Consider the following 17,222-nt stretch of genomic DNA (forward strand, 5'->3'; position numbering starts at 1 on the left):
AAATTCTAAAGATAGACTCCCAGAAACTCTCTTTAAGGATAAAGCCCCACATATTGAAACAGAGCTAAATTGTAAAACTTGCAGTGAGATCAGGTATTTCCCGCAGCGCTTTACAATGAGTATTTGTGCTGGTTTTTTTCTTCAACTTTTAACTACCGCATTTTCCGGACTGTAAGGTGCACATAAAATCCTACGATTTCCTCAGAAATCAGTGCGCCTTATACTCCGGTGCGCCTTATATATGAATGGAAGCGGCGGCACGCGAGGAGTTACAATTGAAGTTAGAGATGTGCGAATACTATTCGAATAGCACACTCCCATTGCAATGTATGGAAGCAGCACGCAGACTTTGCCGGCGGCCGCCGCTTAAAGGGATTCTACCATTAAAAGAAGTTTTTTTCTCTTGACAACGTCGGAATAGCCTTAAAAAAGGCTATTCGTCTCCTACCTTTTGCCATATCCAGCGCCACCTTCTTCCTGAGCTGCGTCCTCCCCTTCTGTGTCGTCTTCTTTGGGCGTCATGGATGACACATGCACAGTCAGCTCTGGCTGCGAGAGCCTGTTAGAGCCGACTGCACATGCTGGCCGGACCGCCGCTTTCAATCACATATAAGGCGCACCGGACAGCGCTGCGCCTTATAGTCTGGTGCGCCTTATATATGAACCTAGACAGGACTATAAGGCGCTCATGGGCAATGCGCCTTATAGTCCGCAAAATACGGTATATTAGGAAAATCCCACAACCCTACAGCTAAAATGAATGTGCTCTGTCGGCTTTCTAGTGGTATGTAATACTGCACATCTCTGAGGACATCAAAGGTCTTCTTTAATGTTATTGAACCGCTTTCTGGACTCCCCTCTATTACTAAGAATTCTGAGGGTAGGTCTGGGTAACTAAACGAAAAATAACCAAAACTGAATGTCAACCCGATAACCTGTGATTTTGTGGACATCAGTAATTCAGTAATTCTGGTTTGATTATTACAATATTTACGAGTTTCTACCTGCAGTTTCAGTCAAAAAGACCCCAAAACATAATAAGAGAAAACAAGCAAACATACCAGTGTTACGCTGGGTTCACACTAGCGTTCGGAAGTCCGTTCTGTGGTTTCCGTCTTCTGCATGCAGAAGACAGAAACCTGTCAGAGCGGGTCCGTCTGTGAGCGTTTTATGCTCTCCGTTGCGAAACTGGATTTTTAAATCAGACACAGAGTACTGCATGTCCGATTTAAAAAAAAACGGTTTTGCAGCAGAGAGCATAAAACGCTCACCGCTGCTCACGGCCGCACACCTTTCAAACCCATTCAAATAAATAGGTATGAAAGAGTCCTGCAGGTTTCTGTCTCCTGCCTCTGTTTTGTGCAGGAACCGGAAACCTGCAGAACGGAGACCGAGCGCAGATGTGAACGAGCCCGGACTCACCTCTCCTGGGATACAGCACAATTCCCTCTTCTCTTCTCGCCTTCTAATTGACGTCAAGCACCGTTGAGGCCTGTATTTGGGCCTCAGCAGTAACATGGTTCAAGTGGTGTTGCGACGTTTGCGTCTAGACACCACGTGATGGCTGAGGCCCACAGACCTCAGCACTCCCTGACTTCAGTCAGACGGCCTAAAGGGAACAGGGAGTCTCGCCGTAGGAAGTTCGATCACTTCTTCTGGGTCTGAAGAGACTCCCTCTATATAATAATAGGTTTGGACGTGTTTGGGCTGAACAAAACCATTGGGTGAGACAACCATTGCTAGGTTCACCCACCACATACCTGTACTTTATAAAGGGGCATGGTTTTAAAAGGGACAGTACCTAAATCATTGTTAATCATGATTATTCGTAATTGAGGTAAAATGCCCCATTAATGGAAAATTTTCATTTAGGTAATAACCTCTCAGCCCTACGGTGGGGCTATACATTACACATCTGACTGGCATTACTGTGGGGTATATAAAAGTTTCCTACCTCTTTGGGGTACATGCACACTATAAGGATTACATGCAGATTTTCACCATAATTCATTGGCATTAAAGTCAATGATAAATTTGATGTCTCATGTACACGATGCAGATTTATTTCCATGCAGAGAATGATCTATGGTGTAGATATTAAAATCCGCAGCAAGACTATTTATTCTGAATCTGCAGTAAGTTCTGCATGTACATGGAGATCAGTCAGCACCAGGGCAGAGATTGCTGCAGATACAACAGGCCTGGTTAGGTGTATATACCCCTAAATCAGCGCACCCCCTGTTCTGCATAGTGCTGCGCCCCCTGTTCTGCATAGTGCTGCGCCCCCTGTTCTGCATAGTGCTGCGCCCCCCCTGTTCTGCATAGTGCTGCGCCCCTTGTTCTGCATAGTGCTGCGCCCCTTGTTCTGCATAGTGCTGCGCCCCCTGTTCTGCATAGTGCTGCGCCCCCTGTTCTGCATAGTGCTGCGCCCCCTGTTCTGCATAGTGCTGCGCCCCTTGTTCTGCATAGTGCTGCGCCCCCTGTTCTGCATAGTGCTGCGCCCCCTGTTCTGCATAGTGCTGCGCCCCCTGTTCTGCATAGTGCTGCGCCCCCTGTTCTGCATAGTGCTGCGCCCCTTGTTCTGCATAGTGCTGCGCCCCTTGTTCTGCATAGTGCTGCGCCCCTTGTTCTGCATAGTGCTGCGCCCCTTGTTCTGCATAGTGCTGCGCCCCCTGTTCTGCATAGTGCTGCGCCCCCTGTTCTGCATAGTGCTGCGCCCCTCCCCTGACATACCTACCTATACTTTGTCCCAAAATACTGGAAGAATATGAGATAGCGAGCTCTGCTTCCCCCCATCCTGTATGTGAGCAGAGCTGTCAGCAGTGCAAGGCTCCTACACTGACAGCAAGACACGTGCACAAGGACAAGCCGGCAAGAAAGGACCCCAGAGGGCTGCCTTAGCTGCCTGACCGGCCGGTGTCACTTCTACCGGGTCACACGCACGTATATCTCCCTGATCCTGCACTCACTATATAACACCCCATAGTATATACATCTGTATACGAGTACGAGCTGCTTACTTCTCTTGTGGCTCAGATATTCTTGTATAACAGCTTTGCTTAGAGGAGATAGAGCGGTTTCAGGTGGCCTTTAGTACAGGATGTCGCGCTATTAGGACGTGTAAGAAGCGGCGGGGCTGTCCTGGTATGTGCCTGAGTGTAAAGAGCTGGTGTCTGTAGTAATGGCTTATGTAATGTGTACAGTGCAATCCTGCCACAATAATAGGGTCCATGTGGTTCAGCAGTGTTACCTACTAGGTCATGTCAGTCTATTAGAGAATGGGGGAATATCTATAGCCAGACTACAGCTCCTAGTATCAGCCAGGGTATAGGGGGAGTCACAGTTCTGCAAGAGCTAGAGTCACAGATGTGGGGAGCAATGTAGTATAACAGATAGAACTGACTTCCCATCCACTATATACAAACCTATAAGGACCAGGGCTCATGCACACACGTGTTCAGTGTCATTGTTGTGTGGATACAGATATAAGAATATGATGAGTTCAGCTTTGGTCACATCTGCGTTTATTAGGGGGAATTTATTAATGGCGGATTTCCTGGACTTTCCTCTATTGAGGATCTTAGGGGTCTGACACCCTGGACCGCCGTGGATCAGCTGTTGAAGGCAGCAGCAGCTCTCCCTAAGGCCCAGTTCATATCTACGCATGGGTTTCCATTCAGGGAGTGCGCCTGAGGATCCCCCAAATGGAAACCTAATCCACATTAACCCCTTCCCGCCGATGGCATTTTTTGATTTTCGTTTTTCGTTTTTGACTCCCCTCCTTCTAAACCCCATAACCTTTTTATTTCTCCGCTCCCAGAGTCATATGAGGTCTTAATTTTTGCGGGACAATTTTTTCTTCATGTTGCCACCATTAATTATTCTATATAATGTACTGGGAAGCAGGAAAAAAATTCAGAATGGGGTGGATTTGAAGAAAAAATGCATTTCTGCAACTTTCTTACGGGCTTTGGTTTTACGGCATTCACTGTGCAGCCAAAATGACATGTCCCCTATATTCTGTGTTTCGGTACGGTTCCAGGGATACCAAATTTATATGGTTTTATTTACATTTTGACCCCTAAAAAAAATTCCAAAACGATGTTAAAAAAATTTTTTTCTAAAAGTCGCCATATTCCGACGGCCGTAACTTTTTTATACATAGGTGTACGGGGATGCATAGGGCGTCTTTTTTTGCGGGGCCGGGTGTACTTTTTAGTTCTACCATTTTCGGGAAATGTTATTGCTTTGATCACTTTTTATTCAAATTTTTATCAGAATTAAAACAGTGAAAAAACGGCGGTTTGGCACTTTTGACTATTTTTCCTGCTACGGCGTTTACCGAACAGGAAAAATATTTTTATAGATTTGTAGAGCGGGCGATTTCAGACGCGGGGATACCTAACATGTATATGTTTCACAGTTTTTAACTACTTTTATATTTGTTCTAGGGAAAGGGGGGTGATTTGAACTTTTAATACTTTTTATATTTTTTTATATTTTTATTTACTTTTTTTTTTTTTTTTTGCATTTATTAGACCCCCTAGGGGTGTTGAACCCCAGGGGGTCTGATCACTAATGCAATGCATTACAATGCTAATGCATTGCAATGCATTGCAAAAAATCATCATCTCTTTTGCAGGCTGTATACACCAGCCTGCAAAAGAGAGAATTTGCAGACCGGCTGGGAGCCTTTAACAAGGCTCCCGGCTGTCATGGGAACGTGACGTCGGCCCTGGAGCATGCTCCAGGAGCCGGCGATCCCTGCCAAAATGGCCTTTGACAGCAGCGCCGGAGGGGTTAATGCCTCTGATCGGTCCGGGGACCGATCGGAGGCATTAGAGCCGGTTGTCTACTGCTTAAAGCAGTAGACACCCGGCGGCTATGACGGCCGCCCGGCTCCCGGGCGGTCGTCATAGTTACAGACCCGACACGCGCCGTACTATTACGGCGCATGTCGGGAAGGGGTTAAAAAGTGGTTACCTTAGGGTCCATTCACACGGAGGAAAGTGGCGCTTTATTTGGCGCTGAATTTTCCACGCTGAAAAAAAAGCCTCCCATTGACTTCAATAGGTACTGCTAGCTCTTTTTTTCAGTGTGTAAAATTCCACTAGTGGAAAAAAAAAACTAGCAAAACCCATTGAAATCAATGGGAGGCTTTTTTTTCAGGCTGGAAAATGCAGCGCCAAATAAAGCGCCATTTTCCTCCATGTGAATGGACCCTCAGGGTCAGTGCACAGTTTTTTGGCGCTGAATCTGCCTCAAAATCAGCCTCCAAAAAAAAAGCCTTCCCAATAGAACTCTAATAGGAGGCTGATTTTGAGGCAGATTCTGCACCAAAAAACTCTGTGTGCACTGACCCTTAGGAAACCTGCGGGCTCCATAGACTATAATGGGGTCTGTATGGTTTACATTCAGTTTCCACATGAAAAATACGGAGAGAAAAGCGCTGCTTGTAGGACTTTTCTTTCCACATTTTTCATGCGGAGAGGAGAACGTTACGACCAGAGCACAGAAGTGAACCGAGCCTCAGTACCACTTCTGCTTCACAGGCCATGTGATGTCACATTTATCAGTCACATGGACCGATCGCATCTTAGCCCCATTCAAATGAATGGGCTGAGCTGCCGTAGCAAGCACAACCTCTGTACAAATGTACTGCATTGTGCTTGGTAAGTACTGGAGAGGCTGCGGTGACCATCCTAAAGCTGCAACCTCTTCAAACAGCTGATCAGCTGGGGGCCTGGGTTTCAAGACCGGCGAAAAGACACATAGATAAAGTTATGTGAATAGACCCATAGACATTCATGGGTTTTAAAACAATGATATGCATAATCACCTTCAACAGAGGGACATAGCCATTCACTGACATGAGGTCCAGCCTCTAAATAATTCAGGATTTGTTGGGCTGAGGCATTTAAAAGGTGTTACGGACCCCCTCTCCCAGTTTACCCATCTACTCAATATACAGGTGTAACATCTTCTATTAGGCAGCTGTTGTGCAAAAGAGCATCGAAGAGGACATGTTACATATCCTGAAATATCTCTTTTACTGAACACTTGTATTCCAAATACAATTTATATTCTAGAGAGACTTTTATTAGAGCTCTAAATTGTGTTGTTACTCTGTTATTCCTCCTGGAAATATATATTGGAATAAATTAACGACTATATTACCGTTATATTGTCAGTGGTGCATGTAGATATAAAGATTTACACTATTGCATCTTTGCTGACTATGTCTGACTGTGTAGCAACATAGCTTGTTAACAAGGGACCTACTACTGCTCTGTGGTTAATTTATTCATACATTACCAGGAGGATTAACAGAGGAACACAATCATGCAGGTGCCAAAGAGAAGACGTTACAGAACTGTTATATAATGGGAAATACAAGTATTCACTACAGCAGACGTGTCAGGAAAGTATTTATTAAAAGCAGATAGTGAAATCTATCACTTCCTAATCTGGTTATGTTTTCTGAATATAGATATTTTTCTATTTTCTGCACATTATTAGCCACCTTTACCCGAGCTTCTCCTCTGGTCTGTTAATAGATGCAATGTTGTGTTATATATGGAGGCAATATCTTCTACTGTAATCCTGCTTGTGATCTAGATGAGGTGATGGCTACAAAGAACACTCTTAGGGGGAGTTCACACGGAGTTACGTGCCGCGTGATGTGGCACGTAGACGCCGCGGAACCCCCTGAAGAATGAGCATCTTGCCAAGTCGGAAAAAAACATCTGAGCGTCTCCCATTGATTTCAGTGGAAGCCGTCTTTTTGGTCGGGATTTTGAGGCGAATACGGCCTCAAAATCCTGACCAAAATACTCCAGGTGAATTTACCCTTACAGCATTGGCAAGTGTCAGTCTATTATAAGGCAGAATAGCAAACAAGATTGGCCACATAGATATCACATCCCAGACTTCATATCTGCAGATGAGAAGAGGAAACTCTACATCCTACTGGGAGAAGAAGAGACCACTGTGGAGATCGCTGCCCAATACGTGTCCAGCTGTCACCAAACAAGAGGAAGATGAGACTCCACGGACTGTTATACCCCAAATCAACCACCCCACCACTCCCCCGCCCCGACTCCAACTTCCCCCACACGCTTTACTAGCTTTGGCAATGCCAAATATCTATTCGGACGTGCCAATAAAGCCTGTTTGATTTGATTTGATAATGCACATTCTGGTGCATGATAGAGATTTCTTCTGCCCATCATGCAGTATATATCCCATAGTAGCCATATATCATAGTAATGAGAACGTCCAGAAAGGTTCACAATAGAATCTAAATTATAACTTGATTTGGTCCATTGCACAAGTCTTGTCATATGATATGCGCTCTCGTTTGCACCTTGCGTTGTGCACTTGTAATGCTGTTCTAAAAACGTAATAAAATTTGATTACACCTAAATTATAACTTGATAACTTGTTAATAATAAAGGCTTCTTCCCCTTTAACTGAAGCGTTTTCTTTGCTCCCTCCCATGTTCTCTGTGTATTACATATCTTGGAACAATGACATCACGCAAGTGGACAGGAATGCAGAATGTCTGCTTGGCGAGAGAGGAGGCAAGGATGTGGAATAACGGCGGTGGAGGATTATGGGAGTCATTTCTCAGTCATGCATACATATATGAATGCGTTTATGACTGTATCAGGAAGGCCATTACTGTATGGCCGCCCCCATCTTGATGGAATGAAGCAGGCTCACAGATGACTGGCTCATCGCTGTACAGCAGTATTATTCCTCCATGATGACGGAGGATATTAGAGGAATTCTCCAGTCCATGGACATACTAAGATATATGTAACCCACAGAACTTTCATCTAAATAACCAGTTGCTTCTATATTCTTGTATAGACCAGTAGAGTGATTTAAAGGGGAAATAAATTTACAACTATCTTGGGGAAGTCTCTTCAGCTGCTGTTAAAGGGATTACCGTATCCACTTTCTAAAATTAATACTAGATCTGCAACGGAGACCCCTGGAGATCACCGGTACCAAGTGTAGGTAACGCAGTGTCGTCCCATAAACTTCCCATCTGGACTATCAAGTCTTAAAATGAAGCCACCCTGGCAATCTGCTGCTAGCCACCGGGTAAGCAATGGCCACTGCAGAAGAAATGTGCTAATAAGGCTACACACACACAAAGTGTTTGCTGTGATTTTACACACCAAAATCCGTGACAAAATCTCTATATGTTTGAAAAATAACCAAAGCCAAACTTCAACCTGGATAGCCAACATGATTTTTTGTTGTTTTGGTTAGGTTATTACAATATTCGCAAGTTTCCACCTGTAGTTTTGTTCAAACCAAACAAGTCTGAACCAAAACTGGTATTGTTATACTCTGGGGTCTCTTGAGTCCCCAAAGTATACTAAACAGAGGCCCAGGAAAGGTGAACAACCATAAAAAAAACTTTTACTCACCTCTCCTGGGTTCTGGCATGACTCACTGGTTTCTTTGTGTCTTCTGACTGACATCAGGGACTGCTGAGGACTGTGACTGGGCTTCAATGGTCATGTGTTTTACACGGCTTAAAAATGCTTGCCTCTATATGTCACGTTACTGATCATGGAGATACAATCATAACAAGAAGGATCGAGGAGAACAGGGAGTCACACTGGAGCTCAGGAGAGGTGAGTAAGGCTCTATGTTCTTGTATCCTTGTGAAAAATACAAACTAACCTGACCTAATATTTGTCTCCAGGTCTGTCGAGGGAACCAGCAGCCATCTTGCCTGGTCAGAAGCAGAAGTGTTGGTGCCGCTACCTCTTCTTCTGAAGTGACCTCCATAGAAGCATGGAGATCTGGCGTGGTCACCCTCTTACAGATGCAATTGTCGCTAGGAGCAATTCAGATGTATCTGAACGTCTGCCAAACACTACAAAAAATGAATCATCGGAGTCTTTGGAGAAACATTTGCCAGCAGAACCGTCATGTTTGGCTATTGTGTAAAGCTTTCTATGTGGTCTTATTAAACATATCAAATGTGATGTTTAGAAGCTGGCGGTGACTTCTTCTTCTTCTGGAGAATTGTGCTGTGTCTATGACTGGCAGGCAAGCCCAGAGACTAGAAAACATATTCCATAAGCGCCTTGTATATCGCATCTAGCCACGGCCATGTTCCTTCACATCTCATGGCTACCTGCACACAAGATGAAAGATCCCACATAAAACCCCACAATGTACCATACATAAAATCTATATAATACAAGGATATCTTGTTAAAACGTCGCCTACTTTGCCGATACTGTATTTACATTGCTACACTTCATGGAAAGTTGGAACGTCCACCAGATAAAGCAATGTTCACATCTGCATTGGAGTCTCCCTTGCAGTGCGTGTCCGTGACGAAAATGTCCGACTGTTTTGTCTGGCAGAGTCAGTTCAAAAGAACGGATCCCATTACAATAAATAGGGTCCATTGGCCTCCGCATATGACTGCTGTTGTAGAGGTTCACCTATCCGTTGTTCTGGTCCTATGATGGATCAGAACAACGGAAAGGCCGAAGCTAGTGTGAAGCTGGCGTCATACTATGTCTGGGATCAACAATATAAAACGTTTACAATCGGGAAGAGATACTGCGCCATTTAATGTTGTAATCCATCAGGTGAATTTTGCAGTGACGATTGACTATACCTGAGTCACCTATTGGAAAATATGGTATATACCGTATTCAAAGCTTTGTCTCATAGTGCAATGGTTTAAGTCTCGCACCTCAGTGATGTTATTTTTTTATGGGTAAATAGAATGTGTAAGTCTATGGATATAAGACATCGCTCTTCATATATACACTCACACAATTATATAAGGTACCAAACTATGGACCAAAAACTGCGGAGATATTCAGAAGATTCCATGACCTGCAGCACTGCCCTCTTGTGGTCATTATGATGCTTACACAACTGCTAGGCATGAGACTCACGCCTGTAAGTTTTTTTTCACACAGTAGATATAAATGTAATTGACAAATGTTACAATCCATTTGCTAGATCATTAAAATAAAATGGAAAGAATATGTTCCTATCTCGTATTCAATAAAATCAACAGTAAGCAAATATTACCTTGTCCTGAAATGTGAAATGAAACCAAATAACCATTGAAATAGAAGCTTTACACTGATAGATATATTGCTTTATGTTTCACACATCTGCTTTGTTCAAGTCAATGTGGCTTAGCTGCAATACTAGTCATTGCCCATTTCTCACTGCTGCTAGCCACCACTAGGGGTGTTGTACAGTCAGTGGTTTAAAGGGGTTATGCGACAAAGAATATTTATCCCCTATTTATAGGTGATGCACAACACCCCAATTTTCAGGATCAGTAGGGATCTTAGTGTACAGAATCCCACGGATCCTGAGATTTCAGCCTGACTGGGAGGAACATAGATGTGCCCTGCTGGACCGGACGCATTGGGGCCCCCATACACTTCAGTGAGAGCGCCATAGGTAGCGGAGTGCAGGAGTAGGGCTGTCTGCGGGGCCTCCATTGAAGTGAATAGGAACGCAGATGTGTCCCATCCAGCAGGGGCACAACTACATTCAGCCCCAAAGCAGTCATGGAAAATGATCACATTCTTTGGCTTGGTGGGGGTCTCAGCAGTCATGAGCTAAAAATTAAGAATACAAAATTACTGGTCTTCTCTTGTTGGCGGGGCTCACATAACGAAGGTGTGGCCTTTCAAGTTTCACTTAAAACTATTCTAAGGCCGGGTTCACATCTGCGTTCGGGGAGTTCACATGGGGGCCCCCGAACGGACTACAGAATGCACTGGCAAGCAGTGTGCAGTGAAAGCACACGGACCCCATAGACTATAATGGTGTCCGTGTGCTTGCCGCGTGGTGTCCGCAAAAGTCATGCAGACAGGAAAGTAGATTGTCAAGTACTTTTCTGTCCGCATGACTTGTGCGGAGACCTGTGGAAAGCACACGGTCTTCATTATAGTCTATGGGGTCCGTGTGCTTTCACTGCCGCTTGCCAATGCGTTCGGTAATCCATTCGGAGGGTAGGGTCCCCATGCAGGCTCCCCGAATGGATTACCGAATACAGATGTTAACCAGGCCTTGAAGTTGTGGCCTCACATAGCATAAAAGCTGCCCAAACTGCAGTGTTTACAGTCTCTGCAAAGTGGATTGCAGATAAATACGTGCAGCGGATATGATGCGATTTCCAAAAACGTTGCACTTTTGGAAATCACAACATATCAATTATACCTATGGAAAAGTGTTGTGGGAATAACCACGATTCCATTTCTCCGTGGAGCTTTAGCCTAAAAGTCATGAAGTCTTTTTGTCCCTCTGTGAAGTCCTTGAGGCTGCTGTATTAGCGCTCATGGCCTGTGGCTAGGCCTTACACTATTGGACCAGGCAATCCCATGTATGGCCACTGTTACATTATGCCACATTGAGTCTGACGCAATCTATGGGCTCCAATACCTCCTGCCACGTATCAGCATCTATCCCTGAACTAAATTGTAATAATCTGTTTATTACCATATGTTTTATTTGTGCTGACACAAGACATTACACTTTCTGCCAAATTCAGGCTGTGTACAATTTGCTGACATGATGTAGCTGTGAGAGACTGCGAGACAGACATTTGCTATATTAGGAGACACTTTCTGGCTGTGACAGGGGCGATGGGGCATATTTACTAAGGTACTTGCACCTAGGTCTTATTGTAAAAGGTGCCAAAATTCGGCACATAACATCGCATCAAGGTTTAGGCACGTCTATGAAATCAATGCGGCAAAATAATTGCACAAGGGTAAGTAGTTTAGTGATAAAGGTGACGGTAAATGTGACAAAATGTGAAAGAAATTTTGGCGCCAACTAGGTCAACCAATAAGAGGAAGTGTCCAAAGATTTGTGAGATTTATCATAGGATGTGTAATTTTGCTGTCACGGCAAATCTGCAAATGAACATTGGGTTTGTACTGAGGTGTAGAGTTTGGATTTGGCGCAGGTCGACACCCTGATAAGTCCAAGGAACTGGAGGTGCCACGTGTGAACACCACCCGTAGCCCATTTTTGGTTCAGTTCAAGAAAGGTCAAGGTGGAAATTGAGATCTGCTGACGGTTCTGTACCGTATGTACAGTAGAGATGAGCGAGTACTATTTGAAACTCCCGTTTCGAATAGCATGCACCCATAGGAATGAATGGCGGCAGCACGCAGGGGGTTAAGCTTCCATTCATTCTTATGGGTGTGTGCTGTTCGAAACAGTCATTTCGAATAGTACTCGCTGATCTCTAGTGCTAACGCAATGTCGAACATTTTCCGAAAACTGTGTACTCTAAAGCTCAGGCCCCATATAGCAAATTTCCGCTAAAAAACCCCCACAGCAATAAAAATGCAGCAGGAAAAATGCTTGAGGTTTTCACTGCTTTATCGCTGTGTTTTGCAGAGATTATTTTTGTGTCTGCATTTTGTAATGTGCAATGTGAGGCGTAACCTGACGAAATTTGGTAAAGGAATTTGAGGTGTAACTTGAAGCTCCTGAGCCCCAATGCAAATTGAGTAATGGGGTCCCCACTTACTATGTACTATCTATAATATTGGTGTCTACTTATGTTATAGCGAGGCCTCTGGGCCCCCTCAGGCTCCAGGGCCTGGTAGTGAGGGCAGCACGTTTTCATCCCTCGATTATCGACACACATTGCGATTGTGTCACCAAAATCAGCACTTTTCTCTTTGCATGTTTCATGCGGAAACCAAGTGGAAACCACATGGACCCCATTATAGTCTATGTGTGATATCTTAGCTAACCGCTTTTTAATGCGTAAAGGTTTCCTCAAGCGGACTCCCTAAACGGAATACCGAACGCAGATGTGAACCGGGCCATCGCCACGAATAGTAATTTGCCAATTTTTAGATGCCCCCTAGCTGTGACAGGCTGTATGGAAAATGATAGACTCTCCCTGGCTGTAACTTGCTAAGGGTCCATTCACACGGTGTTTTTTTAGAGAGGAAAAAATCCACTTCAGGAATTAGTAAACGTTTTTTTTCCTCCAGCACAGTGTATGGACCTTGACTAAACCGCTAGTGGTTTTTCCACATGGTTTTTGCCAATTCCGTGTCCAAATCTGCACCCAAATCCACGACGTGGATTTTCCACCTCACATTGACTGCGTTCGTTTTTGCAGGTGGAATCTGCCTGAAGGAAAAAATCCGCTACCAGAAAAAAAAAAGCTAGCGGAACCCATAGAACTCTATGGAGAGGCGTTTTTTCCTCGTAGATTCTAATATGGATTCAGCGCCAAAATCCTCGCCAAAAAACTCCCTGTGGATGGACTTTAAAGGGGCTCTATCATTGGGAAAAATCATTTTTAACTAATCACATCCTTGCATAGGCTTTAGAAAGTTTATTCCACACTTACCTTTAGTATGTAGATTGCCTGAGTGGTTTCTGAATAAGTCCATTTTTATTCATATGCTAATTAGACTGGTGCACCATGCATCGTGCACCCACTTTGCTATTGTTTCCTATGGACAGGCTGCTGCAGATGACTCAGCTTCCTGTTTGCACACACATAGGCGATAATAGCAGAGACCAGTGCTGCAGGGAACTTCCTGTGCTGGCTGGATGATCATTAGCATATGAATAAAAATGGACTTATTCAGCCTTCACACGGAGTAAACGCGCGTATATTTTTGCGAGATACACGTGTAAAAATAAGACTCCCATTGACTTCAATGACATTTTACAGGCGTATTTTTACACGTGTAAAAAATATCATTGAAGTCAATGGGAGTCTTATTTTTACACATGTATTTTGCAAAAATACACACGCGTTTACTCCGTGTGAAGGCTCCCTCATTCAGAAACCACTGAGGTGTGGAATAGCCTTTCTAAAGCCTATGGAAGGATGTGTTTAGTTAAAAATGACTTTACCCAATAACAGAGCCCCTTTAATAGTGAGTTTTAAGACGCTCCCTAGGTGGGACAGGCTGTATGTAGGTTTGTAGACGCTCCCTGGCTGTGACAGGCTGCATGTAAGTTTGCAGACGCTCCCTAGGCTGTGACAGGTTGTGTGTTGAGTTTGCAGACGCTCCCTGGCTGTGACAGGCTGTGTGTGAGTTTGCAGACGCTCCCTGGCGGTGACAGGCGGTGTGTGAGTTTGCAGACGCTCCCTGGCTGTGACAGGCTGTGTGTGAGTTTGCAGACGCTCCCTGGCTGTGACAGGCGGTGTGTGAGTTTGCAGACGCTCCCTGGCGGTGACAGGCGGTGTGTGAGTTTGCAGACGCTCCCTGGCTGTGACAGGCTGTGTGTGAGTTTGCAGACGCTCCCTGGCGGTGACAGGCGGTGTGTGTTTGCAGACGCTCCCTGGCTGTGACAGGCTGTGTGTGAGTTTGCAGACGCTCCCTGGCGGTGACAGGCTGTGTGTGAGTTTGCAGACGCTCCCTGGCTGTGACAGGCCGTGTGTGAGTTTGCAGACGCTCCCTGGCGGTGACAGGCTGGGCTGGTAGCCGGCTGTAGGAGTCACGCTCGGATCCCAGGGAGGGAGCTCAGTCTCCGGCATTGCTCGCAGTGATTTGCCGCTGCGCTCTGGATTGATGCTCTATTGTGGGGCTCTTGTTCTTCCTATGCAGCATCGCCCGGTGTCCTCCTGATCCTCGCCCGTGCATCCTCCCCTGCTCCCGGCTCCACATCCCTGCTGCTCCCGCATCCTGCCTGCAATGCACTGAGCACCGGAGCCGCAGCCATGACCGTGGATTTCGAAGAATGTATCAAGGATTCGCCCCGATTTCGGTGAGGAATGGCCGGTCCTTGTGTAGCTGCTCCGTGCAGAATAGTCTGGTGTCCCTGACATTCATGTGGATGGAGGATACAATGCAGTGTATGGGTCATGTGGGCTGTGTATGGAGGGGACATAGAGGATGGGCGAGAGATGGATGGGGCATGTAGAGGATGAGCTGGATAGACATGGTATATACCGTCTGTGTGTCTATGTATGCTATGATACAATGTATACATAGATGACCAACATCATACATTGTATATAGCTATCATGTCATACACTTTAATTATATACTATGTACTGTATATAACATAAGCTAATATCTATATCATCCCTGTCTACAAGTCTATCTATATCTATCCATCCATCCCATTATATATCCCATATCTATCTATCCCATTACATATCCCATATCTATATCCATCCCATTACATATCCCATATCTATACTCTATCCATCCCATTACATATCCCATATCTATATCTATCCATCCCATTACCTTACAGTATTGTATCCTCACTACAGTTCATGCAGGAAGCTGAGATATGAGGATCTGTTTGACAGGTCCTCCCACTATGGGGCTGGGGGTCACCAAGGATTTTTGGTAAATTAAAATGACGTTCAGTCTCAGATGGGATCAGTGACCCATAGATCTCCATGGTGAGATCCCTATCAAGCATCTCCCTATAGCTCAGCTTCTTGGATCGGGGGGGATATGGGAGGTAAACTTGAAGGTTAAGTTTAATGGATACCTCATAGAGGGTTGAACCAAGTTTTTGATCAATCTGATAATTGGTGTTTGATCAAATGATCCCTGGGGTCCCGTGTCCATCCTGTACACCTCCATGGGACCGGCGAGGACAAGCCGAGTACAGCTATCTGTCATAGCCTCATAGAAATGGATGGGGCTGCGGTGTACACAGAGGTCGGACCCTGCACCCCATTCTCATCATCGATGGGGTGCCAGATTCTTATCAATCATATGTGAAGCCATCCTGAAGTGGGGGTCAGAGTTTCTGATTTGGTGGCCCGGGTCCCATGATGGACATTTTGGTGGGCCAGTAACTTTGTAATAGGTGCTTTATGTATTGGACAACTGTGGTGAAAATGTAGCCTGGGCATTAAGTGTTTTATGATGTGGTCTGTACCCAGCACCCTCCGTATACCGTCTATCTCCCTATATTTACTGTACAGGAGCAGGGAGGGCGTCCATCACATCATATAGTATGGTTTGCTAGAAATATTGTGTTGCAACCCTATTAGTCACCCAACTTTCCCAGGAACAGAACTAGAAGCCTATGACTTGGCGAGGTTTTGATTCTAGGGGGTGAGAGCCCTCTTAGATTGTAGATGTCTTCCACTGATGGTGTCCTAGAGATGTTCTCAGCATGGGCAGCGTTCACATATGGACTTAGTTTGGAGCAGTGGATCCCGACCTATTGCGGAAAGATGTTTTTCAATGAAGTGGAAACTGAGGTCATCTCTACATCCAGAATGAATTAGTGGGCATGAGTATGTGAAGGAACGGCAGGAGGAGCTCCAGGAAGCCATGAATGATGACTTATGAGATGTTAATACCTATGCGGTGTACTCTGCACAATCCCTCTCGTGCCTCCTGACCAATAGACGGATCTAGCTGACAAGGACAAAACTTTGTAGATATGGATTATCAAGGCGTCGGGGGTCTTGGAATAAAAATCCCTTCATGAGTCAGCTGACCGTGTCCTATGGAAAGAGGGGGGTCTCTATTGTGATGTAATGGGGTCTGACAAGACAAATCTGTGTAATATTCTCCAGTTCTAGACTCCTGATTGTCAACATACAGGGACCTAACAGACTGCGGGGTCTCCTTGATAAGATGGTGGGGGGCTGATAAAGACATCAAGGCTGGGTCAGTGTCTCTGTCGCAGAGATGGCGAAAATTGCCAGGAGAAAAAGCGCTGACTTTTTGGTTAGTGGTTTCAGTTTTAAAGAACTGACACTGAGCTGATCCCTTTTTAGTCCAGGGGTCCTTCGCGCACCGTTGGCGTCCATTATTCTAGAGGTTTGGGTCCGTTGGATGGACACACTGGTGTAGATGTGAACGTAATCTCAGTTTCCCAATGCCTCAGTTCTCCTGACATGTCTGTCCACCTGCAAATCTCTTGACAGACCGCAGTGCAGAATATTACCACTAGGTGGTTGTACATAGACATCTTATTACAAAATCATGTTCTTTGAAAAGCTGGTGATCTTACACCACAGATCTTAAGATATTTTGTGCCAAGAGGAAAGGTAAGGACATATTTGTACTTCCTCATGAAATAACAATCCTGGAGCATTTTTTCTTGCAATAAAGTTCGTGCTGCTCCTCAGTTTTTCCTCCGGGAAGCTTATGAAGGATTTGACAGCTAAGGTTTACTGATGGACTGGGTCAGACTTTCATAGGAGACACAAACCCAACAGATAACACCCAGATGTCAAT

At 45.0% G+C, this 17,222-nt stretch overlaps 3 protein-coding genes across 5 annotated transcripts in view; 2 read left to right on the forward strand and 1 right to left on the reverse strand.

The window, feature by feature from the left end:
* PUSL1 (pseudouridine synthase like 1) overlaps window positions 1-2,801 on the reverse strand; it is a 41,298-nt gene extending 38,497 nt beyond the window's left edge. The window contains exon 1 of the mRNA XM_075278442.1: window positions 2,738-2,801. Within this exon, the coding sequence (XP_075134543.1) occupies window positions 2,738-2,796 (59 nt within the window). The 5' untranslated portion in view covers window positions 2,797-2,801. The remainder of the gene's footprint in view (window positions 1-2,737) is intronic.
* The window catches only part of INTS11 (integrator complex subunit 11), a 527,013-nt gene that overhangs the window by 67,674 nt on the left and 442,117 nt on the right, over window positions 1-17,222 (forward strand). The window lies entirely within an intron of this gene.
* ACAP3 (ArfGAP with coiled-coil, ankyrin repeat and PH domains 3) overlaps window positions 14,424-17,222 on the forward strand; it is a 118,511-nt gene continuing 115,712 nt past the window's right edge. For 2 of the 3 annotated variants that reach the window (XM_075279596.1, XM_075279597.1), the window contains exon 1: window positions 14,425-14,769. In XM_075279596.1, the coding sequence (XP_075135697.1) occupies window positions 14,723-14,769 (47 nt within the window). In that variant the 5' untranslated portion in view covers window positions 14,425-14,722. Of the gene's footprint in view, window positions 14,770-17,222 lie in introns of all 3 variants that reach the window. The other variant, XM_075279594.1, reaches the window with a different exon arrangement.

This window comes from Leptodactylus fuscus, chromosome 6 (assembly GCF_031893055.1).
Source record: "Leptodactylus fuscus isolate aLepFus1 chromosome 6, aLepFus1.hap2, whole genome shotgun sequence".
NCBI lineage: Eukaryota > Metazoa > Chordata > Amphibia > Anura > Leptodactylidae > Leptodactylus > Leptodactylus fuscus.